We start from the raw sequence: 24,355 nt of genomic DNA on the forward strand, positions 1-24,355 counted from the left end.
AAGCTGAGGCAGGAGGATGGCAAATTACAGCCCAGCCTGAACAACTTAGAAGATCCTGTATCTAAACAGGGCTGGGGAAGTAGCTCAGTATAAAAGCCCTGTTTTCATCCCCAGTACTGCAGGAAAAAGGAAAAGGAGTTGGGGGGAGGAATAAGAGAGGGAGAAAAGGGAACAAATCAATGTTTGGTAAGTACTCACTATTTGTCCAAATTCTAGGCACTTTTACATACGGACATTTTTAATGATTATCTTCCAGCCTATCTAAATAGATGACTTTGCTTAAAAATCTACTTAAGGAGAATCTACTGGAAACAGAGACTGATACTTCATACCCAATAGAGAAGGAAAAAGTGTCTTACTAGTACTGTGTCTCAAAAACATGTAACTGAAATACAAAAATGATTAAATTATAGGCACCAATATGCTTTAATCTTTAGAATCATCAAAAAAGAGAATCAGACTAAAAAGAGTATTAATTTAGAGTATATTACAATGCTAAAATTATATAATGTGGCATTATTTCATTTTATTTTCTAAGCATTTTGTGGCAAGATTGTCTGAGGTTGGGATCCTTTAAAGTATCAGCTTGGTTTGACTTCTGTTTCTCCTCTAAGTTTCTCTTGCTCACATTCCTGCTGTATTTAGAATAGTTCTTCCTTGTTGCTTCTATTAGCATGGTGAAATTTTGCAGGCTTTGCCATTTTGCTCTGAAATGGTCTACACTATGCTATTGGACATCATGCCTGAGAGACAGGCAGAGGCTGACCTGAAAAGCCACAATATACCCAGAACTGGTGTTGTTGTTCAGTTTTCCAGGAAACTGCATCCTTGGGGAAGCATTTTTTGGTTATGAATTTTTTTCTTGGTGCCCTGTATATTCTCTTAAGTGCAAAGGCTGGGCTAAAAGATACCAGAAGAACCCTTGATTTGTCACTCCTGTTTTATGAGCAAGAAATTAAGATTTCAAACTTGCTCCAGTCATCTGGTTGCCAAGATCCAGAGTCTGGCAAACTTGTATAAGTTAATTATCCCCAAAACATAGCAATTTAGCACAGCATACATTCATTATCTGACAATTTCATGGATCAGGCATCCAGGTGTGGTCCCTTTTGACCTTCCTTCTGCCTAGGGTCTCACAGAGTCTATAATCACAATGTCAGCCTGGACCTCTCTGGGGAAGTTGCTTTCCCAAGGCTCCTTTTGTGGTTATTGGAAGAACCCAGTTCTTACTTTTCTCCTTGATAGGACAGAATACTCGATATTCACAACTAAAAGGAGAGGTGTATTTGGGCTCATAGTGTGTAGAGGCTGCAGTCCATAGTTGGCTGGCTCCAAGACAGGAAGCATGGCAGAAGGGCATGGTGGAGGACAGCACACTACTTCACACAGAAGCAGAGAAAGGAAGAAGACCAGAGCCCAGTGATCTGCCTCTTCTGAGCCAACCCCTTCTGGTTCAATCCAGTTACCTTTCAAGAACTCCCTTTTGTGCTCATGAGATTTGGGAGGGGGAGTCTAGATATAAACCATATCAAGGGTTTGTGGCCTAAGAGTCAGTTCCTTGTTATTGACTGAATGCTATATTTGTTGCTGTACCACGTGAACTTCTCCAACTCAGTCACTTGCTTCATCAAAGTTAGCAAAAGAGAGTCACTAGCATGAAAGGGGTTATAGTGGCCTATCACCTGATTCCCGAAGTAATGGCCCATTATCGTTACTGGATTCCACTGGCTAGAAACAAGTCTCAGGATCTAGCTACCTTTACCCACAGGAAATTACCAAAGGAGTGATTAGTAGGAAGCAGGGATCCCTCAGAGCCATTTTAGGTTTCCTTTAATGACAGCCAGACTGGAAAACATTTCTTCTTTTCCTTGAGACACTATGTTACAAGAGGAACCAAGAAGTTTTTAACTCTGAAGAAGATAATATATATCCTCACATTTCCTTGTGGCACTTACTAGCCTGGTGTGCAACTTTTGGATGATGCTTGGTGAGTAATAAGATTCTGATCCACAAAAGGCAGCAGGGCCTCAGTGCCTAGACAGTGCTGAGTGCAGAGAAAACACAGAGCAGGGGATTAATGGCACTGGAGTAGACTTTCCTTCATATCTCAAGATGGATCAGAGACGTGGCTGTGCTGGAGATCAAACTGAAAACATTCAATGATGGATTCTCCCTCTTTACTTGTTTGGCCAGCTTTCCACTATGCCACTCACTCAGTCTGATCCAGGGATCTTATGCAGTTGGAAGTATCAAGATAATGTTCCTGCCTCAAGTCCAGAGGGAGAACAATGTGGCCTTCCAGGGCTTGGGCAGAAATCCTTTATCTAGAAATATCGAATGAGAAGAGCATACTTGAGAAGAGGTTGGGGTGCCATTAGTACTACACTGTGTTTTTCAGCTGGCGCCACGGTTATGTGAACAAAGACAAGCAAGGAACAGAGCTGCAGATCTGTAGGACTGATGACTACATCCCCAGGCAGAATCCTCCACCCTTCCAAACTGTGGTATCCTTGTAGAAAGGTCAGTGATATTGGAAGACTTGCTTCCTGTGGGCAGTCAGTGCAAGCAGGGAAATGCAGCCTGATCTGCCTCTGCTTACATCACCATCAGAAGACTTGCTTCTTGCAGGCAGCTTAGCACAGGCCCAGAGACCCAGCCAGATAAGCCCTGTGTACCCACAGGCCATCACTGGAGACCGTTGCTTCCTTCAGGCAGCCAGCACCCACCAGGAGAATCAGACAAATACACCCCTGTGTGCCTGCCACCATTGGGTGAGCCTCAGTGTAGACATAAAGGCTGAGAGAAGAAACAGCCCCCCACCACAAACCCCCAGCCATCAGGGAAGCCCCTGTGTAGCTGCACATGTGTAGAGAAGCCTGATCCACACTTTGCTACCTCCCTGGAAACATGAGGTCACAGAAACCCGTGTACCTGTCCCATTCCCATACACCATGGAAAGTGCCTGAGACTCCACAACTGGCTTGTTGGGAGGAATCCAAGAGAATGTCAAGAAGAAGGAGCAAAAGGCAATCTCAGACCTCCAGCCCGCACAGAACAAGTCTGGGAGATAAAGTCATAGAAGAAAATGGAATCCACACTCCTGAAATCTTCAAGAGAATAGCAATTGAAATAAAGAAACAAATTCATGACACTGTAAAAGTAATCAGATCAGAAATAATGTCTCAGGAAAAATAAGACTTCACAAACATAAGAAAGATTTGCTGAACATATCTAAAGAAGACAGAGATTTAAAAAGAAGAGCACCGGAAAATGATGCAAACATTGAATGAACAATGTAAGAAGGATTTACGCTACGTGAACCAGATTCAAAGAGATATCCAGGAAATTAAAAGTTGATCAAAAGCTGACAAAATCACTTGAAAGAGACTGATAAACTCAGACTCTGAACACAGGATTGCAGCTTGTGATCGTGAAAGGAAAGATCTCTTAAAAATAACAAGGAACCAGGAAATGACAATTCAATGCAATTCATTTGCAAGATGATGCAAAGAAAAATAATTTAAGAGTGATAGGAATCAGCAAACAAGCAGGAGTCAACACAAATGAAACAAAAAGACTATTTATAGAAATAATAGCACAAAACTTCCCAACATAGGAAAAAGATCTGGTAAACAGATAAAAAGACATATAGAACTCCAAGTAGCCATAACCAAAGTAAATCTATACCCAAATATATAATAATCAAGATTTCCAGAAATTCAGCAAAAGAACAGAATATTAAAAGCTCTTAGAGAAAAGAAACAGATCACTTATTAGGGAAAACCAATCAGAATCACAGTAGAGTTGTCAACACAAACCATCAAGTCAAGAAGAGTTTAAATTGAACTATTTCAAATCCTGAAAGAAAACAACTTCCAAGCCAGATTGATGTACCCTGCAAAACAATCTTTCAAAACTGATGGAAAAATAAGACACTTTCATGATAAAGAACAATTGAAGGAATTCATGACTACACCAACCCTACTGAGTGTGCTAAAGGATATTCTAGAGAGAGAAAAAGATAACCATGTTCCAGCAACAGCCACAGAGGAAGACTGCCAAACAAGGGCAGGCAACTAAATGAAGGGGAAAAGTGGAGGGCCAACAACAGGGGGGTAGCATGGCAGAGATGAGCCAATGTATGCTGGTTGTAACCATTAATGTAGATGGCCTCGATATAGCAATAAAAAGAAACACAGGGAGAGTGGATCAAGAAACAAGATCCATCAATATACTGTATACAAGAAACACACTTAGCTCAAAAGGAAATTCATGGACTGAAAACCAAGAGAAAGAAAACAATTATTCTATACAACTGGAGACTAGAAAAAAAAGCAAGCGTAACTTGCCCATCAACCACAGAATGGATAAGAGAGATATGGTATCTTCATACATTGGAAAGCTACCTAGCTATAAAGTAGGATAATCTTGAAGCTTTTGTAAGTAGATGAATGCAACTGGAGATCATGTTCATGGAAAAGGTTTGAACTCATACAGGTGAACACTGAGTCATCTCCCTAGCATAAAAAAACTGAAGGAGTTAGTGGGATCCAAAAAGCACAATAAATATTATGAAAGTTATAGGAAAGGAAAGGCCAAGGTGAGGAAGGTGGTAACCACTGTTAATTTCTTATTGTCTTATCATGAACTCTTGTATCATTGTCATAATCTAGTTAGGTTTGGTTTTATTGTATCTTGTTCTGTAGATTTTACTGTGCCTGTGGTATGGGCAGCTATTTTTGAAGATAACAGGATGTATTATGGTAATCATTATTGGTTTCCTATTATCTTTTTAAAAATTCCTTATAAAGGCTTTTGTTTTCTTGTTTAGATTGGTTTTGTTATGTCTTGTTTTGTTTAATTTTAATATGTGTGATAATATGGACAACTATTTTGAAGAAAACGAGACATTATGGTAGCCACTATTGATTTTCTATTATCTTGTTTTCAAGTCCTATAATGTGTTTGTTCTTTTGTTTTTATTGGTTTTATTCTGTTGTGTTTTATTTGATTTTATTATGTGTGATAGTATGGACAACTGTTTAGAGGAAAACGAGAAACATTATATTTTCTGCTATCTCGTTTTGAAGTACTACAATGCTTTCATTCTCTTGTGTTGTTGTTTTAGTCTGTTTTCTATTGTTCGATTTTATTATGTGAGAAGATATGGACAGCTATCTTGGAGAAAACAGATGACATTATGGTAGACATTGTTGATTTTCTATTGTCTTGTTTTGATGTCTTGTAATACTTTCATTCTTTTGTTTTGATTGTCTTTGTTCTATTTTGATTTTGTATAATGGTATGAATGGCTTTTTTCTTTTCTCTCTTTTTTTTTCCTTGGTACTGAGTATTCAATGCACGACCTCATGCTTGCCAGGCAGGTGAACTACTATTTTGAGTAAAACAAGAGTCATTTTGGTAGTCAGTGTTGATTTCCCATTGTCCTGTTTTGAAGTCTGGCATTGATTGTATTATTCTGCTATGATTCACTTTGTTTTGTTTTGTTCTCTTTAAAATAAAAATAAAAAAGGAAAGGTCAGTGAGTGTGGGACACTCACAAGAAGATAGTCCTGAGAACACTGGAAAAGTGTCTCAGACTGCTGTTGATGGGGCAGGATGTGATGGAACCAAGATACTATCTTGCTAGGGCTTCTCCCAACTTCTAGCCAATTTGCCCATTTTAACTAAGGAAATTCTGGATCTGATGAAATAGCAAAAGATTATAGCAGTCATGTAGTCACAGTCACTGACCTGATCCAGTCCAGAAACAATCCATCCCAGTAGGATCTGCTACTTATAGCTCTCATGCTGTGTCAAGTGTGGTGCTACGTGGCTCACCAATGTCATCTCATTTTTACAGAAGCCCTGAGTTGGTAACTTTTGTGCTTCCCCTTTGTGATGAATGGCAGAGCTGAGATCTGAACTAAAGTCTGTTTGGTTCTCAAGTCTTTCCAGACCTTCCCATCAAGGTTACTGGAGGAAAGCCTGAATATATACTATGGGTCCTACAGGGCCTTTGGGATCATTCCTGACAATTCCTTATCTCACAGATATAGACTCTGAGATCGGGTAGAGGAAAGATTTATCTAAAACCCTTACAGCAGGTGAAGAGAAGAGCTAGAAAAAGAACAGAGGTGTAGCATCTCTAGCTGATCCTTTGGTCCAAGACCTGTGATCCCAAGAGGCAAGTCATCAGATTCCGGTCCCATCAGAGCCAGTCTGTGAGGTGTGCAGGATACAAGAAGGATATGATGCTGTTTTATGAAGCAGACAATCCTACTGGAATGCACAGGAGGATTTCCCTAACATTGGTTAGGAAACAAGAGGGGATGAACTGTTATCTCTTGAGAGGCAAACAAGTTGTCCACCTTCCACTCCTATATATAATAAGTGATCTGTGAATAGTTTATGGAAAGAAGGAAGGAAAGAAATGAAGGATGGAAGGAAGGAAGAAAAGTTGTCATCCAGGAAGTAAACATTTGAGCTGATCCTTAAGGAAGAGGAAGAATGTGTCAGCTGGATGACAGAAAGTAAGATGTGAGGGGAAATAACAGACTTTGGGGGATGTCTGCTATGTTTTGATTAAGTTTTAACTCTGGAGTGACTGGAAAGAGAAAGAATAAGACTTAAAACTAGAAAATAAGCCTACCATTTCAGAGCTCTATTGTTGGGTGTGCATATTTTCATAGCTGTTACATCTTCATAATGGATTAGCAGTTTATCAACACATAATACCCCCATTGTCTCTAGTAACAATTTTTGTCTTTAAGCCATTTTAAAGTCCAATTATTGTTGTACATACTTCAGTTCTGTTTCTCTCTGCGTAAAAGAGCATTTTCTGTATTTTCATTATCAACCCATTTGTGTCTGTGGACCTAAAGTGAGTCTCTCCTGAGCAATGCACAACTGGGTCACGTTTTTTTATCTGTTCTGCTGTGACATGATCTAATTTGGGGAACCCAGTTTGTCTTGCTAAAATTCTGGGATTTTCCCCTGTAATCAAAGGGGAGGCTGAAGCCATGTTTGAACAGGAGATTGGCATAATCCCTTATTGTTGCTTAGAGAAACAACAGAGAAAGATGCGGAGAGCTTGAGATGGAGTAGGAGGGCGGTGGTGAAGGACATTTCCCCAAGCTGTGCTCTTCTCTCCTGACCTGCTGCTCTCATCACCTCTCTGCACTCACAGGGTGACGTGGCTCTGAGACCTTCCACATGGACTGTGGCTCCCCGACACCACTTCTCTCAGCTCTGTGTCACTTAGCTGACCGTGAAATGCAACCTCTCTCTGCAGGGTGTTTATTTGCCTTCCATACTCTTCTTGTGAATTCCGCAATTTGTAAGATAAGATTAAGAGATGTAATTATTTTTAATGGTTTCTAAATTAGTCCTTGTACTTTTTTCAATGTGTATTGTTAGACCCTGACATCTGACGGAGCTGTCATGCACCGCAGATAAATGGACACATGACCTGTTTGAAGGGAGAAAATGAGGAAATGTGAAATGAAGGGGAAAATGTCCACTCTCAAAAGGGGACGTGAACATCTCCTTTTATTTAAATTCTCTGAGTGACCCTGGTGTATTGTACTTTGCCTTTTTATCTGATGTGGGAAAATTCAATAGAAGGGAACAGAGTGTAGCTAGCTAAAAGAATAGAAGGAGTGGCCATGAAGATGCTCTCTTTAGTTTATCAAAGACAAAGCAAAGGGCGGCACAGTGGGAAGTGTACCGGGCTGAGAACTAGGAGCTCAGGCTCCTGTGCTCTCTCTGCAAGAAGTCATTTGGTAGCCATTAGTGAGCCTCAGACTCTGCAGCCCAAGTTTACTTTCTGTGAGATGGAGGTACGAGTTCTTGAAAGTTTTAGTTGATGAAATTTGAGAGAAATTAGCATGATTCAAGTCAGGCAAAAAGAAACATTAAAAATGATTTTAGGGGGCTGGGGATTTAGCTCAGCGGCATAAGCGCCTACCTTGCAAGCAGGCAGTCGTGAGTTTGATCCCTGGTACCGATAAAAAATGAAAAAGACCAAAAAAAAAAAAAGAAAGAAAGAAAGAAAGAAAAATGATTTTAGATCTGACGTGGCTCTACATGCTTGTGTTCCAAAGGGATGGCAAATTCTTAGTCTTCCCTGTACTCGTGGCAGACAAGTCTCCAATAGCACTTTGCCCACTAAGTGGTCCTTCTCTTAGTTACTTTCTCATTGTGACAAAATACTCACGAGCTAAAGAAGAGGTTTACTTTAGCTTCCAGTTTGTAGAGATTTTATTTCCTAGTCAGCAGTTCCAAGGCAGGAATCATGGCAGAGAAGCCAGGCAGAGGAGAAACAGCTCATAGCAGGGCAAGCAGGAAGCAGAGCAGGATCATGGGAGGAAGATCTAAGTACTTCCAGGTCACGCGCCCAGTGACCTACCTCTTCCCATCAAGCTTCGCCTCCCAGCATCATATTTAGCTGTCAGCCTATCAGTGCACTAGGCCAGTGATGAGGACCTCATACCCATAACCCAGTCACCTGCCAAAAGCCCTACCTATGAGAGCAGGAGGCTTTGGGGGCTGTATCTTAATATAAATTATGATAGTAGCAATCTGAATCCTTTCAACACAGCATTCTAGACAGCCTTCATCAATCCATACCAGTGGATTTGCAAACTAAAAATTATCTGCCAGGTATGATAGCACTTACCTCTAATACCAGCACTCTGAAAGGCTGAGGCAGGAAGACCACATGTTCCAGCCAGGACAGGGTACTTAGCAAACTGGCAAGACTGTGTGTCAAAATTAAATAAATAAATAAGCAAGCCTGGGAGATACATTTCTGTGCAAATGCCTTAGTTTAATTCCCAGTAGTGCCAAAAAAGAAAGAAAGAAGAAAGAAAGAAAGAAAAGAAAGAAAGAAAGAAAGAAAGAAAGAAAGAAAGAAAGAAAGAAAGAAAGAAAACAAAAAACGAACAAACAAAGCGTCAGTCAAACCTGCTCTGAAAAACTTAAACATTCTTTGGGGAAGGATAATTCATAGGAACAAAAAACAAATTCCTGTGGCTGTATTTAAGAAAAGTGTATTCAGATTCTTAGCATGTTTTAAAACTGAATTACTGACTTGTTGCTCTTGAGTTTTGTTGAGTTCCGTTTGCATTCTGGATCTCAACCCCTTGTCAGAGTATAGTTTGAAAATATATCCTCCCATTCTGTGGGCTCACTCTTCACTGTTGATTGTTTCCTCTGCTATGCAGAAGTTTTTTAATTTGATGTGATCCATTTGTCTGTTTTGTTTTTGTTAGCAGAATGCAATACAGTTCAGTCATGGAAAGCATAAAATCCTGTTGCTTGTAACAACGTGGATGAACCTAGAAGAAACAGTTCATAAATACATATAGATATTATATACCAATTTATAAAAAGGAAAAAGCAGACAAAAGGAATCCCTGGCCTACATGGGTGCTTTGTCTCTCAGGCATTTCAGCTGGGGACCCGTAGGACCCTGGTCTCTGCATTTTTTGGGTGTCAGTGACAGCTGCTCTGTTGGACAGTTCAGCTCTGACCTCGCCTGGCCCTGGAGGATGGTCCCAGATGTGGGGCATTTAGGGGAGACGCAAGGATCCGCCCTCCCTTTTTATGTAGGACATTTTTTGAGCTACTAAAAGGAGCTCAGTAAAAACTGCAAACAGAGCGGAAAGTAGTGGGGGTCTCTGAGAACAACATAGACATGGGCAGTGCACCCCCACACACAGATGCAAACATGCAGAGGAGGAGGAGGAGGAGCCAAGAGACCGCACAGTGGAAGTGACCCCAGGACCTTGTTGTGCCTGCTCCCCAACACCTCCCCTTCCTGGTTCACTTGGAGAAGGCACAGAGTGAGGAGAGAGGACAGAGGTGGGAACTGGCAGTGGGCAGTGTCTGATTTGAGGGCCTCCCCAGCCCTTTTGATGCACCAGCATCATCTGCAGAGACAGCCAGGCCACAGCAGACAGGAGACACACAGGTGGCTATGCCCAGAACCTAGACGGCTCATGTCAGAAGTGACAGAGAACAGAGGTCGGAGCAGAGGAAGACAGGAGAGGAGGCAGAAAGGAAACAGTAAGGAGAGAAAACAACAGCTGGGAGAGGGAGGGCCCTGAGGGAGAAGTGAAGGCAGCAGTCAGGGCTACAGAGAAGGAGCCAAAGAGACAGGGGTGGGGGGCAAAAGGAAGGAAAGAAGGCGATCTGGTGAGAGAGAGAGAGAGAGAGAGAGAGAGAGAGAGAGAGAGAGAGAGAGAGAGAGCTTGCACCAAGCCAGCAAGAGAAGGGGGAAGCAGCTGTCAGGTCCAGAGACACAGCGAGGCTGACTATGAGCCTTGTCTAAAACCACCTTTTTGTTTAAGTATACATTAAAACTTGCAAAAACCAAGGAGTGCTTCCTCTTCACGGGCTGAAGAGGGCTTCTTCGGTTATTTATTATAAAGTAATGACTGTTCTCCAATCTCAGAAAGTAGATGCAGGAGTTGCTGTTGAGGGTGAGAAAACTGAAGAGCTGTGTGGATATTTGCTGCCCCCTGCTGGCAAAAGTCTGGTTCTGCTGCAACTGCGTTTCGGTAATGGTTGGTGAAGGCTGAGTCGCCCATTGGCTTAGGTGGCTGCAAAGCCAGCACTACAAGTGTATTATGTATCCAGCCCCAACCTCTCTTCCAAACTTTACACTGAGTTTTTGTGTTTTTCGTTTTTGACAAGGACTCACTCTGTGATCCAGGTTGACTTTGATCTCACAGCCATGTGCTGCCTCAGCCTTCCGAGAGCTGGGCACACAGGTGTGCGCCACCACACCGGGCTTACACTTAGTTTTTGATCAGATGGTGGAGATTTCCACCTGGACCTTGAGCTTGTCCTCAGGATCACACACTGTTTCGTATCTTTGTGGTTCCTCCGGCGCCCGCACACCCTCCTGATGGCTGTCACAGCCTGCCATCTACCTGGTCCCCTGAGTTTGAGAGCCCCTCATAATCCTCCTGCTCAGCCTCAGCATCTGTTAGTCACTGGTCCTTTGGAGCTACAGGGGCTTCTCCCCATCTGTACCCTTGCCTCTGCACACCGGTCCCCAACCTCTCTCAGCTGATTACAAGGGTCTGGTGGCTGCTGTCCTTCAGGGAGCTGTCTCTGTGGATCAGTGTGGGTATCAAAGTGATGTTAGTGTGGATGGACAGCCTGTGTGGACCCATGTGAACATGCTTCGTGAGTCCCGGGGACAGTGGATAGTGCCAGACTTATACATACTCCACACGCCTATACACCTTCCTACACACGTCACACACCTGTAATTTAGACACAGTAAGAGATTAGCAACATAACTAATAGGATGATACAATAGTGATCATACACTATAACAAAAAATGCTTAAAACGCATAAAGTACTTATTTCTAGCCTTATTCGTGTACCATTTTCAGACCATGGTTGACCGCAAATGACTAAAACTACAAAAACCAAAGCTTCAGATAAGGTGGGGTGGGGAGACCAGGACCTATGCACACTTTATAGATATATACCAGCTCTTCCAAAATGTAGCGAATGAGAATTTATCGTCAGAGACACATTGCCATTCATAGCCTCCAAAATACTCAGCCTTACACAGAACCCATTCATGGCAGTGTGTCTGTTACTCTAATCAGGGCCTAAGAATTTAAACATTTCCCGTATTTTCAATCACCCCACCTCTTTAAAGCCCAGTCCTCACCTTCATAGGTGAGGAAGCTTTCTGCTCCTGGACTTCGAGCTCTTGAGGGCTGCAGTGGATCTGGCGTATTCACTGTTAACTTCCTTCTGTTGAGTGAAGAAAGGAACAAAGACCTCCAAAGCATAGTTAGATGTGACTCACAAACAGAGCAGGGATCCAGACTGACTGCGTTAAAGAGCTTAGGTGAAGATGAAAATCTCAGTGGGCTGTTCGAATTTTGCTTCAGTCTGTGGCAGGGGCATGGAGCAGATGATCTCTATATGAATTTTCAAATACCAGTATGCAGCACCTGTCAGTTCAGAGGCTCCTGTTATTTCTAACATTTCATACACAATTCTGAGTATCTCCAGTTGAAGGAGTTTCCTTTAGTAGCCACTAACTATAAAAATAATAATATTGCTCAAACGTGAGGACAAAAGTATTGTTGAATGTGTCCATCTTTGAAATGAATTTATATTTTCTTTGCACTCACAGTATTTTTTTGTATTTTAAAATTATTGTCTTAGTCCAGGATATTTGATTAATTTGTTCACTTTTCCCAAATCTGTGGTAACTCCACCTTTCAGTGCTCTATGAGTCCCTTGTTGGGAACAAAGACCTGGATTGACTCCTGAGTAACTGACTCTCCTAACTGGTGGTTAAGTAAATGGAGATTATTACTTAGCCTCTTGATTTCTTTATCTAGGATAATAATTCCCAGCTGCCTTCCCAGTTACTGTACAGATTAAATGGGACGAGGTATAAAGCCCATTGCAGCAGAGCCAGCGGAAGGCGTTGCTTCTACCCTGCAGCCTGCAGCCCTGCGCTTCTCGCCCATGGAAGAAACAAGGCTGCAACTGTCTCACCCTCCTCTTTCCTCTCCTTCAGCTTCCTGATCGTCCTGGGGTGCCTGATCCTGGCCGTCCTGACCACCTTCAAGGAGTACGAGACTGTCTCCGGAGACTGGCTTCTGCTGCTGGTGAGCTGCTTGTTGTGTTAACACTGTGTCCTGGGCCCTGGTGGAACTTCCCCAAGGATGACAGTGACACTGCCCTGGGCACAGTTCTGGCTGACTAACTGGCTTCCTGGGATCTCCAGGCAAATCCAGGTCCCAGAAAATACTGTAACTTCCCCATTTGGTGAGGCTTCATGGGCACAGCATGGCATCCCTGGTAAGAATTTGTAGTCTAGGTCAGTGATAAAGGGTATAAGGAGGGCAAAGCAAAAGCCACTACATGTTACTAAATTATAAAACAGTGTCCCGGTCCTCTGAAAGTAACACAGCGATGTCCTCCATCCTAGTACCTGCCTCTGTTCTGTTTTTTGTTTTCAAACATAGAATGAGAATGTTGTGAAATATTTGAGGGGTTGCCTGGCCAGTTGCTGGCTTAGAGGTTACCAGTCACAATTAGGAAAACAGGGGCCAGCACAGGGTAGAATTAACAGATTAGGTTTCTCTTCTATGAGCTTCACTTCTTAAGGGCTTTTAATACATTTTTTCTTTTAAATAAGTGATCCACTGGAACAAAAACATGGAAAAAGAGAAGCAAGAGTCACTTTGCAAAGCCTAGCCATGTAGGGACTCTTAGCACAGCTTAATAGAGAGGAGAATGCACCATGGCTGAATGGGGCTGATCAGCTGTCCCCCTATCCATGTACCCCTCCAAAACAACAGCGCTGCACTCCCGATCTTCAGAATGCTCTCTAGTCCCAGAGACTGGGTCCCTGTTAATCAGTCCTCTCCACGTGCTCTGCCATACAGGAAACATTTGCTATTTTCATCTTTGGAGCCGAGTTTGCTTTGAGGATCTGGGCTGCGGGATGCTGCTGCCGATACAAAGGCTGGCGGGGACGCCTGAAGTTTGCCAGGAAGCCCCTGTGCATGCTGGGTAAGCCCTGCCCCCTCATCCGGTGGTCATCTCCATCCCCTCTCTATTTCATTATTTCACTGAGTAAGGTTTCAGCAGCTGTTATTGGAAGTCAGGGGGCACAGTGAAGGCTGGCCCAGCCCTTGACCTGCCCTTACACAGAGGAGAAGCACTGTGTTAGGCAGCCTTTTGAAACCTACAGCTTCAAGAAAGAAAGGTTAGATTTGATTCATGGATTGAGCCCATGGTTGACTGACTGTAAGATAGAAATATCATGGTAGACAGGTGTAGCAGACAACAGATGCTTAATTTATGGCATCTGGGTAAAGCAGGGGAACAGTGCTAGAGAGGAACAGACTTGCGACCAAAAATAGTACCCCAAACCATGCCTCAGTGACCCACCCAGAAACACCTAGGAGTGTGCTCTAATAATCTGCTGAGTATTTTTTAATTTAATGAAGTTTACCAAGATTAATCATCACAAGCATCAGCACATAGAAAAATAACATTGTTACAGGATCCACATATGGAAGAAATGAGTAGGATTCAAAATGCAGAATGTAACACCAGAAAAGAAGCCAGATATAATGGCTGTGCATCCAGAAAAAGAGGAGAAGTGGATAGCCTGGAGCCCTAGTCCTGCGGGACAGTGGAGATGCTGCCTGGGGAGGTGTCTTTCCCGTGGCCTCCAACTTCCATATACCAGGGCATCCCAACCTGGACAAGAACCTGTTTGAATTTGGGTTCATCCTGTCATTAACCCCATCACACACACACACACACACACACACACACACACACACACGCACACGCACACGCACACACACACACACACACACACACACACACACAGAGCCAGTGTCAGGTAGATCATTCTAGAGGAGAAAAACAAGTCTGCTTGAATACAAATACACTTGCAATAGACATGGAACAAAGACTGGGAGATGGGAAAAGAGGAAAAGTAAGAGGAGATATGGAAAGAAGTAAAAGAAAGAGGAAAAAAGTAACTGAATCTCCTCTAAAACTGTGCCACCACACACATTCCTCTTTCTGAGGTCATTCACTGCCTTCCACCCTCTCAGCTCAACTTCTTCCATAGAGTAACCCATGTAGCAGTACTAGGTTTTTCTGTGATTTTGATGAGAGGATGGTGATCATGTTCATAAATACCATGACCTTCTCCTTCAAGGTGGTCTGAGACCCTGCCACTTTAGATCTGGACAGGTCTATTGGGATCAGATGTGGCATCTTCACATTGTAGCCACAGCATTTAATGTGCATCTGGGTGTTGTTTTGTTTTGTTTTTTCCTTCAAACACTGTAAGTGAGTAACGTTGCACAGATAGACTAAGATACACTTGCCCAGTGGAACAGACAAATCAGTACTGAGCTGTTTCACCTGTTGGTTTTCCTAGAGGTCAGAGGCCTAGAGTGGGGCTCAGGGGGACCTGGAGACTGTTGAGAAGTCTTTTTTTTAATACACCTGGAGTAAAATTCAGAATGCTTTCCAAGCTGAGAGACAAAAAATGCACAAATGCATGGAGGTGTGAGAGAGAACTAAGAGCTCAGCAAATCACCAGTGCATCAAGAAGTTTCTCAGATGCCAAAAAAAATAAAGGTGCCATCACCAACATCTCTTTATGTGTGTTCCTTATAACCCTGATGCTTTTGCAAGAACCACTTCTGAGAGCAAAATCTTTTGGGAGGTTTTTTTTTTTTTTTTTTTTTTTTTTTTTATGTTTCACAAGTGTGCTGCCTGAACACAGGTGCTGTGAAAACCGCCCCCAAATCAAGGTCCTAACAGGAAAGAAAAAGACTCATACCAATGTCATTATCTCTGGGCTTGTTGATTAGGACAAGGCCACCCCTACTGGCCATGTGACCTGCAATTGTGATGGAATCCATAAAAAAAGCCATAACATGTTTGAGAAAGAGGCTGCTGAGCTGGAAAGTGCTTCTTAGTACAGCTGGGCCTTGGGTAGCTGAACATGCATGTGGTGTCACCACTGACATGACCCTGTGGAACATGACACAAGCAAGAATTAAGTACCATGGATACCCCGGGACACAGAGCCTTAGTCAAAAGCACGATTCCAAGTACATGTCAGTGCGACTGGGCTTTCCTGATAGTTGCTGCTATTGTTGGTGAACTTGTAACTAGTATCTCCCAGAATGTCCCAGCCTGCTTACACACTGGGTGTGAAGTAAATAATTAGTGGTGTTAGCAAAATAGATGCCTTGGGGCTGGGGATTTAGCTCAGCGGCATAAGCGCCTGCCTTGAAAGCAAGCAGTCATGAGTTTGATCCCTGGTACTGATAAAAAAACAAAAACCAAAAAACAAGCAAAATAGATGCTACAGAGCTACTGTTCAGCAGAAGCAATACAAGAAAATGATTAAGGATGTTAGCACCTACATTAAGAAAATTAGAAACAAATTTGACACAGGAGCCTCATTGGAGTGGTTCCAGTTTCTCACTGGAATGGTGACAACACGCCAGGGCCAAGTGCTAACGTGCTTTGGTTGAAGGGATGAATGTCACTGGTAAAAATGGCATTGCCAATGGAATCCCACTGCCTGGAGCTCTGGATTGTATCCTACCAGCAGCTTATCCACCTGATAAGCCTTCGCAGGTGTCTGTGACATTAGTGGTACAGGTACTGTCTCTGTGGGACCAGTGAAGGGAGCTTGGTACTCTGGAATCTGGAAAGGCAGTCATCACTTTTGCTCCAGTCAGTGTCACAACTGAAGATAAATCCATTGAGCCACACTGGAAAGCTCCAAGTGAAGCATCTCCTGGAGACACTGTAGGCTTTAATGTCTAGAGTAGGCCACACAAAGATGTTTATCATGGCAACGCTGCTTGTGACTGCAAAAATGACCCACCCATGGAAGCAGCTGATTTCACTTCCAGTAGAATCACCCAGGCCACTTAGTGCTGGCTCTGCCCTGTCAGGAAATGTGAGACAGTTCACATAGTTTGCAGGTTTACTGAGTGGAAAGGAAAGATGATCACCATTCTGCTCAGAAGTGGGAAGATCGCCCCAAATTTTTGAAATCTGGTGTTGCTCCTTTCGTTGATTTGTGTGTGGTGAGAGCTTCTCTGACTCTACTCCTCTGGGTCATTCTGATACTTGTGACATGAAACAGATAGTTGTTCGGAGTGTCATCAAAGCACTGGACAAAAAGATAGTCATGAGGTCAGCACGTCACCCAGCTTAGAAAGCCAAATGAGTACTATTTCTGCCCCTTGCCGGTTCTCCTCCATGGTGGGAGACCATCGCGGAGATGTTAGTTCCCTGGGTCCTCTAGGTTCAGTGGTAAAAGGCTGGTTAGCAAAAATAATGCTTCATAAAACTCTCAGATGGGGAAAAGGATGTATTGTGGACTGTTTATGGTTGGCAGTTTTATGTCATTAGTTTTTAAAGTCATCACTTTTAAGTGGAGATTACTTGACCAAACATATGCCATAGAATTTTGAGACATTATAACAAAGTTTAGTAAGAAAAAAATATTTTGGGACAGTCTATACTCATTTGTGTAACTGAACTCAGCAGTGTATATTTAGCATATTAAAGATGCAAAGAACCCTATAAAAGCAAATAAGTCTTGTTTAATTGGGCCATTCCCAAATGTCCTTCACCATGAAGGCCTTTTTACTTGTTATGACTCTGCAGGACAGTGGGAACATCATAGATGTGGATGTTGTATACCACTGAAGGGAACAGAGAGACATCAGGTCTCCTATCTTCTGTACCAGATTGTTTGAATCCAGCTGTTCCCTTCAGAGGTGTCCCAACCCCCCAACCACCTCAGACTTCAGCCATGGCCATGCTGGATATCTCCTTGTCACTACTTGACGTAAGAATCTCAGATCACAGGCTCATATCTTTCCATACCCCCCACTAGGCATCCTCTAAAGGTCAGGAGGCCAGTGCATCTCAAAAGTCAGCTAACCCCAGGATGGACCCTCAGCTAACAAAAAAGGAGTAAAAAAGCTGACATCCCAACTTGAGACCTTCCAGATGGATTATCTTGGGAGATGTTCTAAGTTCAAAGGACCTGACAGGGATCTTAATTACAAATGCTTCTTTACTGGTTTTGTTTGCCTGCTTTCCTTGTTTGGTTTTTCTTCCCTGTCTCTCTCCCATCACAAATGCTTGCTGACATCATCTCCCAGTAAGATACTTGCATGCAAGTTCCAGTCTCAGGGGGTGCTTTTTGGAGAAACATGCATTAAAACTGTCTGAGCATTGGGGTTACCCTTCACAGCCTGATAGTCCTCAGTCCTTCATTGATCTGAGACACTGGAGGACTGGGGAAATCATTGAATCACTGAAGAACCTATGTTGGAGTACAATACATCTTTATCCAGTCCCATGTCAATTACTTCTGGCCGTGTGGCCTTGGAGGGCCCCTTCCAGGGTTCTGTGCCTCCTCCTCTACCCTCATGGAATCATCCATATCCTGTGTGGTTAATGTCATGAATTGACACAGCCATTTGCAGATAGCTCCCAACTTGGCACATGTGCATCTGCCACCTGTGACGATGCCATCCACCTGACATTCTTCTCCCTGGCCTCTGCCACTCTCTCTTTCTCTTTTCCCAGACATCTTCGTGCTGATTGCATCTGTGCCTGTGGTCGCTGTTGGAAACCAGGGCAATGTTCTGGCCACCTCCCTGAGAAGCCTGCGCTTCCTGCAGATTCTACGTATGCTGCGCATGGACCGGAGGGGTGGCACCTGGAAGCTCCTGGGCTCAGCCATCTGCGCTCACAGCAAAGTAAGCGGCACTGAGAAGCCACAAGACTGTGTGGGCCTCACATGTATCTCTACTCTTTAATGACCTCCCTTCCCTTACCATGTCCCCAGAGACAGTCACTCTGCCACCACTGATAGTGATGACAATAATGAAGAACAGGAGAGGAAGAGGGACATGTGTAGGTGTGACCCAGAGGAACAGGCACCCCTGAGCGTAGGTCTCTGCTATACCGTATGCAAATTACCTTGTCCAAGTCACTCACCTCTTTTTGTCCCTTAGTCTCCTTATTTCCAACTAGGGATGATAGCACCTCTGCTACCAGATGTTGAGAGAATGAGGTGAGTTTGTGCAAGGCAGCATGAGGTGGGAGGGAAAGGCTCAACAGACTGAGTTGAATGTAAACCCTGCCCTCTGTGATGCTGGCCATGCTTGTAAATGCTTTGGATCTTTGGGTCACAAATCTTATATTTAGTAGATGGGAAGTAGATGGGAATGACAGTCCCTTCTGGGGTGGGTGTAATGAAATGAACTGATACGTACAGAACATTTAGGACTGTTACCTCTTAGAAATCAGTCAGCTGCTATTGTTATATATAAAGCTTAGAGCACAGTTAGGATCTTGGTGTTTAACACGGACTAGCTCACCCAGGAGTCAGGCACCACTGTTACTATTTCTACACAGATAAGGAACCAGATGCAGAGGGAGAAAGGAGCTTCATCAAAGTCATGCCATAGGAAACCAATCCAGGCAGTGCAGTTTCCGAGCCCATTTCCAATAGTTTGCTCAGGGACAAGCTGTTGTTCAGTTCTCCAGGAGAGTCCAGAAAGCAGGGCTGGACACAGCCTAGTTTCCTAGACTTCCAGGCTGAGTAGACACAGAAGCCAGATGCCTTAAGTCTGTTTGACTGGATTTATTCAACTCCTTGTATTTTCCTTCTCTTACTAACCAAGCCTTTGGACTACTTTGCTTTGACCTAGCTGCTTTAGTGGGATCCTGAAGAATGGCAAAAGGCCTCTGTGTCTCAGCTCAGCAGTAAATACCTCTGTGTAGGAAATGCCCCAATACAGAGAAAGGACAGGCTGGAAGCCCAGGACAGCTATTTTTCAGGGGTTTAAAGTCAAGGTTGTCTTTCTCACTAGAAGAGTCTCTTGTGCCAGTTCTGGTGGGCACCCCTTTATTGGAACCCTAGGACCACCCTATGAATACTTACAAAGAAATCACACGTACCTAAATCCTTGTCTCTGGCTCTGCTTCCTGGACATGAGGAAATAAGCTCCTTAGGAAACTATGGATTCTCTTTGAAGACACCTTCAACCAGACATTTTCACATATTCCTGCTTTTTATGTCTCAGATATGCACCTATGTATCCTGAGGACTGTTTCCTGGGAGGTGACATCTAATGGTAGTGTATACACTAGGGATCAGATAGGCATTCTATTTAGAATTCAGCTCTATCACTTTCCAATTTAAGACTTCAAAGATACCATTCTAATTTTATGAGCTTCCTGGTGGTAAAATGTGAAATCTCCAGCTGTTGATGTAAGAAAAGGTGGGATTTAATGTCTGCAAGTATTAGAAGCTCACTAATGGGGGAATTTGTTATTCCAAATGTACTTTTCTTCATAGACATCACAAATAAATATGCATTCCTATATAGCTTACTGATGGGCGTATGTTCTGAGAAATGTGCCGCTAGGTGATTTTGTCACTGTGCAAACATCACAATTTGTACTTATAAGAAGACTATGACATCAGTAGGCAATAGAATCGTGCAAAACTAATGCTGTGCATCTGGTCCCTTCTTCACCAAAGTATCATTATGCAGCACACAGCTGTATAAATTAAATTAACTAAAACCTAAAATACCTGGAAATCTTTCACCTCAGAATCAGTTTCTTTCCATCAATGTTTTATTCTCTTGCACTCTAACCCCTGGCCTCAGAATCAGCCAGAGCCTTCTCCATCGAGTTCTTTCTCCCTACAGCACCTCACTTTGCCTCCTACAGGATTACGGCCCACAACACCCTCCCAGCTTCAGCCTTAGGCTTGTGTCCATGAAGTGGAACTGATTCGCAGCTCTGGTGGAAATCGTGCTAAAAGCGGCAGGTTTAGGTCCTTCTTCTTGTAGACTAAAATAGAACCCAGGATTGACTATTTACCATGTAATTATCAGAAAACGTAGGATGTTTGTGATGAAATTCCTGAGGAAAGACAGGCCCACCTTGGAACCAAGTCCCAAAACAAAGGCAGGGCCTCTTCCCAACTAGGCAAGGCAGAGCTCTCTGCTCATGAACCTGAATATACTGAGCTCTTGCTTCACTCCAAAGTGCGTACGAGGAACACCCACAAAGCCCCTAGCTGACAGGGCTGAGAGAAGGCTCTTCCCAGCGAGTCATCAATGCCCTGATGAACCAGCAAAGGCCTCATTCATTTCTTCATGTATTTATTTTGCAACAGGCTGAGTTCTGTGCTTGACTCTGAAGGACACTCAGAAATGAATATTAGGAGCTCTGTGTCATACAGGAATAGAAGTTCAAGGTCGATAGGACAGGACAGGCTGTGCTCCCAAAACAAATAAACCCAGCAATCTCTGCCACCTGGCACACAGACACCAGTGTTTTGCTCCTTCAGTGTCTGACCTGTGCTATATTGGCTTCACTTGTCTTCAGAAGGAGGCCTGATCCCTGAGGCAGGCACTTCCTGTGGAATGCACTCATCGGGTGGGAAGGAGGAATGGGCTGCCATCACTTTGCCATATTGGCTGGACACCGGTCCCTTAGCCCCAGCCAGCCTTGGCATATGCCAAGGAGACCAGTTCTGCCACAGAGCTACTAACAAAAAATGTGCAGAGTCGGATTACCTTGAATAACATTTTAAATGACTGCACAGCCCAGAATGGGGACTCATTTTCACTCCTTGCTGACAACCATTATGCCTTGTCCTAAAAATCTAGTGTAGCCAGCTTCTCTGTGCACAAGTGAGAAGATGGATGTTTCTTCGGTTAGGTACTAGATAAATGTTCTGGTTTGCATCTGGGGGCCAGAGCGCAAGGCAAACATACATCTCAGAACCACATTCGACAAAGCAGGAGGCTTACACTCAGCCACCAGAGAGAGAACACTCACTCAGCTTTCGTTTTTTGACCCCTGCAGGACAGATCCTCTCTGAGGAGAGCTGCTGGCTAGGTTCCAAGATGACTGAACTTTGCCCTATGCTTTAGCATGGACTCACACTAGTGAGTGCTGTGTATATATATATATATATATATATATATATATGATGCTGTGGGGAAGGCCAGGTCAATGAGGAATTATTAGAGATGCAGAGCAGAAAATAGCGAAGCTGTGAAGGAACTACAGCTAAACTTTCTCTCTAATTGGGGGAGCAGATATTCCAGGCACTTCCCAGTGAAGGTTCCATGAGTCTGAAGAGGGCTGGCGGTCTTCAGTTGGCCCCAGCTGCAGGGCAGTGCAGAAGTCATCACTGTCCATGAGAATCTCAAGCTTTACCTCCAGCTTGCATTCATCACTAATCGTGACTTTCTTCCCACCTCCCCTACCTTGCTAATGACACCGGAGAGAAGAAATAGAGAAAGTAGCAGCTGGTAAGCTGGTTAGGGATTGTCTCTGTTAGACTTCTCGAAACTTCCATGCTTTACTCATCTTTGTTTTCCTGTTAACATTTCCTTTTAAATCAACTTCCTCTTGTTTACCTACTCATTTTCCCAGTTTATCCTGAGATAATATCCATGAAATACCATGTTTCATTTGTCACATATGTTCTATATGAACGCTGAAATACTGAACTTAAATACCGTAATACCTGTGACATTTTCAGGTCCCTTGTAATTCAGTCTCTTCATTTTAAAATGAGGATACTCAGGCTGGGGAAAAAAAGATAATTCGTCCTAGGTCACTAAATTGGTGGCAGGGCTGGGTCCTGTCCACTAGGTCTCTCTTGACGTCAGTTGTCCCTAGAAGACTGAGCTTTATCCTTGCTGGGGGATCCTGTAGAGAAACAAGACTCCTGGGTCCCGAGTCTTATCTCAGATGCAGTGGCCAATCTCTGTTGATCTTTCATCTTCCCATGAAGCCTACTGAACTGTGACATCAATATCTCTCTGAAAAACAGTCATCCTCTCCTCCCAGGAACTTCCATTTGTCCCTTATTCAGCGCTGGAATTGATACCAACAGCCCTGTTCCCATGTTAGCGGTGGAAGGTGAGAATACAGAAGTGTGTCATGCATCACTATACCTGGACTCCAGCTGGAGGGACTGTGGCTCCAGCGTCCACCCAGTGACTTCCCAGTGACTACTTCCCTCACCCACTGCTGATTCTTCCAGGAACTCATCACCGCCTGGTACATCGGCTTCCTGACGCTCATCCTGTCTTCATTTCTTGTCTACCTGGTCGAGAAAGATGTTCCAGAAGTAGACGCACAAGGAGAGGAGATGAAAGAGGAGTTTGAGACCTACGCAGATGCCCTTTGGTGGGGCCTGGTGAGTCGTCTGGAAAGCAGACCACACAGGGACTAACTGTCAGAACCAGAGAGAGATGGAGGGCATGGTATGGACATAGTTAGGAAGGTAGCTGTACTCTGTGATCAGAGGTAACTGCCTCTTCTACCTGTGACCCTACGGGCAGGACACTCCTGCCCCAGGGAATGTACCCCTAATGGACTTTCTCACAGTGCTTATAAGAAGATAGGGCTCACAACAGTCTGGTTGCATGGCCACTTATGGACTTTACCTTGTTAGCCATAGGCTGTTATCATCAGGCTTTGCATGTGCAAACCCAGGGACAAGTACATACATATGCATGCAGATCTGATGACACAGATCTATATTACAGCCCCACATCTGTAATGTATTAAAGCTGACACTAAGACTAACTTTGCTCCAGAAAATAACTCTGAACCTCTTACATTTACTAACATACTTTAAACTTGAATTCTTTTTGAGAAATGGGGAAACTGGGACATGAAAAATTAAGTAACTAATTTAAAGATTTGCATCCACAAAAGAGTTTGCCCTGGTATTTTATGGCAGATTCTTGGGTTCCAGAGAACGCAGTGTTACCTGCCCTCTGATCCTGGTCTCTACAGGCAAGTACGTGTGGATCTGTGCAGATGTACTGATAGCATAAACATGTAAATGCACAGTGGGACATACTACAGGGACCAGGACAGTCACTTACACAAATTTGCATACGTGTATGCACAGTCTATACAAACGCATTCACAAGCACAATTCACAGAAATGGCCATATACAAAATCACACATTCACAGATACTGTCATCCGCTAGGATCCACAGGAAATTGGTTCCAAAATTCCCTGTCACCATGGTTATCAAAGTCTACAGATGCTTCAACAGCTGCTTAAAATAGTGTAACATCTGCACATAGCCTACACATATTTTTCTGTATATTTGAATCATCTCTATATTAGTTAAAATACCTGATACCATGGAAATGTCCAAATTTTTGGTATATGTATTTATTTGATTTTTGTTGTTGTATTGCTACTTTATCATGTTTTTTTCAAATACTTTTGATACACAGTTGGTTAAATCCAAAGACATGGAATCCATAAGTACTGAGGGTAAATTGTACATATACACATGACTATACACTTATAATTTGTTGAAATTGTTTACCGACTATAGGTGGGAAGTCACTAACCTAAAAATAGGCGAATGTCTAGATGGTCCCACATAAGTTACTTAGAGCTTGGTACTTTTCTCCCATGGGAATCTCATTATAAATGGGGACAGAGTAGTAAGTAGGTACAAAGGATCAGAGGTAGACCTCAGCTGATACATCACTGATGTCCCCTTCCTGGGGACCTCATGTCTGAACTCTTCTGTCCTCAGATCACACTGGCCACTATTGGCTACGGAGACAAGACCCCCAAAACGTGGGAAGGCCGTCTGATTGCTGCCACCTTCTCCTTGATTGGTGTCTCTTTTTTTGCCCTTCCAGCAGTAAGTACCTTTGATGTATATCATGTGGAGTCCCCTCACTACCTGACCATCTCAAATTTCCAG

The 24,355-nt window shown here is 43.4% G+C and overlaps 1 protein-coding gene across 1 annotated transcript in view; it reads left to right on the forward strand.

Moving 5' to 3' along the window:
• Positions 1–24,355, forward strand: part of Kcnq3 (potassium voltage-gated channel subfamily Q member 3) — a 313,472-nt gene that overhangs the window by 245,166 nt on the left and 43,951 nt on the right. The window contains exons 2-6 of the mRNA XM_063231065.1: positions 12,567–12,657; positions 13,441–13,567; positions 18,155–18,327; positions 22,653–22,808; positions 24,182–24,292. Coding sequence (XP_063087135.1) covers positions 12,567–12,657; positions 13,441–13,567; positions 18,155–18,327; positions 22,653–22,808; positions 24,182–24,292 — 658 coding nt within the window. The remainder of the gene's footprint in view (positions 1–12,566; positions 12,658–13,440; positions 13,568–18,154; positions 18,328–22,652; positions 22,809–24,181; positions 24,293–24,355) is intronic.

Source organism: Cavia porcellus, unplaced genomic scaffold (assembly GCF_034190915.1).
Source record: "Cavia porcellus strain 051 isolate PalLab524CR breed Dunkin Hartley unplaced genomic scaffold, mCavPor4.1 scaffold_19, whole genome shotgun sequence".
NCBI classification, from domain to species: Eukaryota; Metazoa; Chordata; class Mammalia; order Rodentia; family Caviidae; genus Cavia; species Cavia porcellus.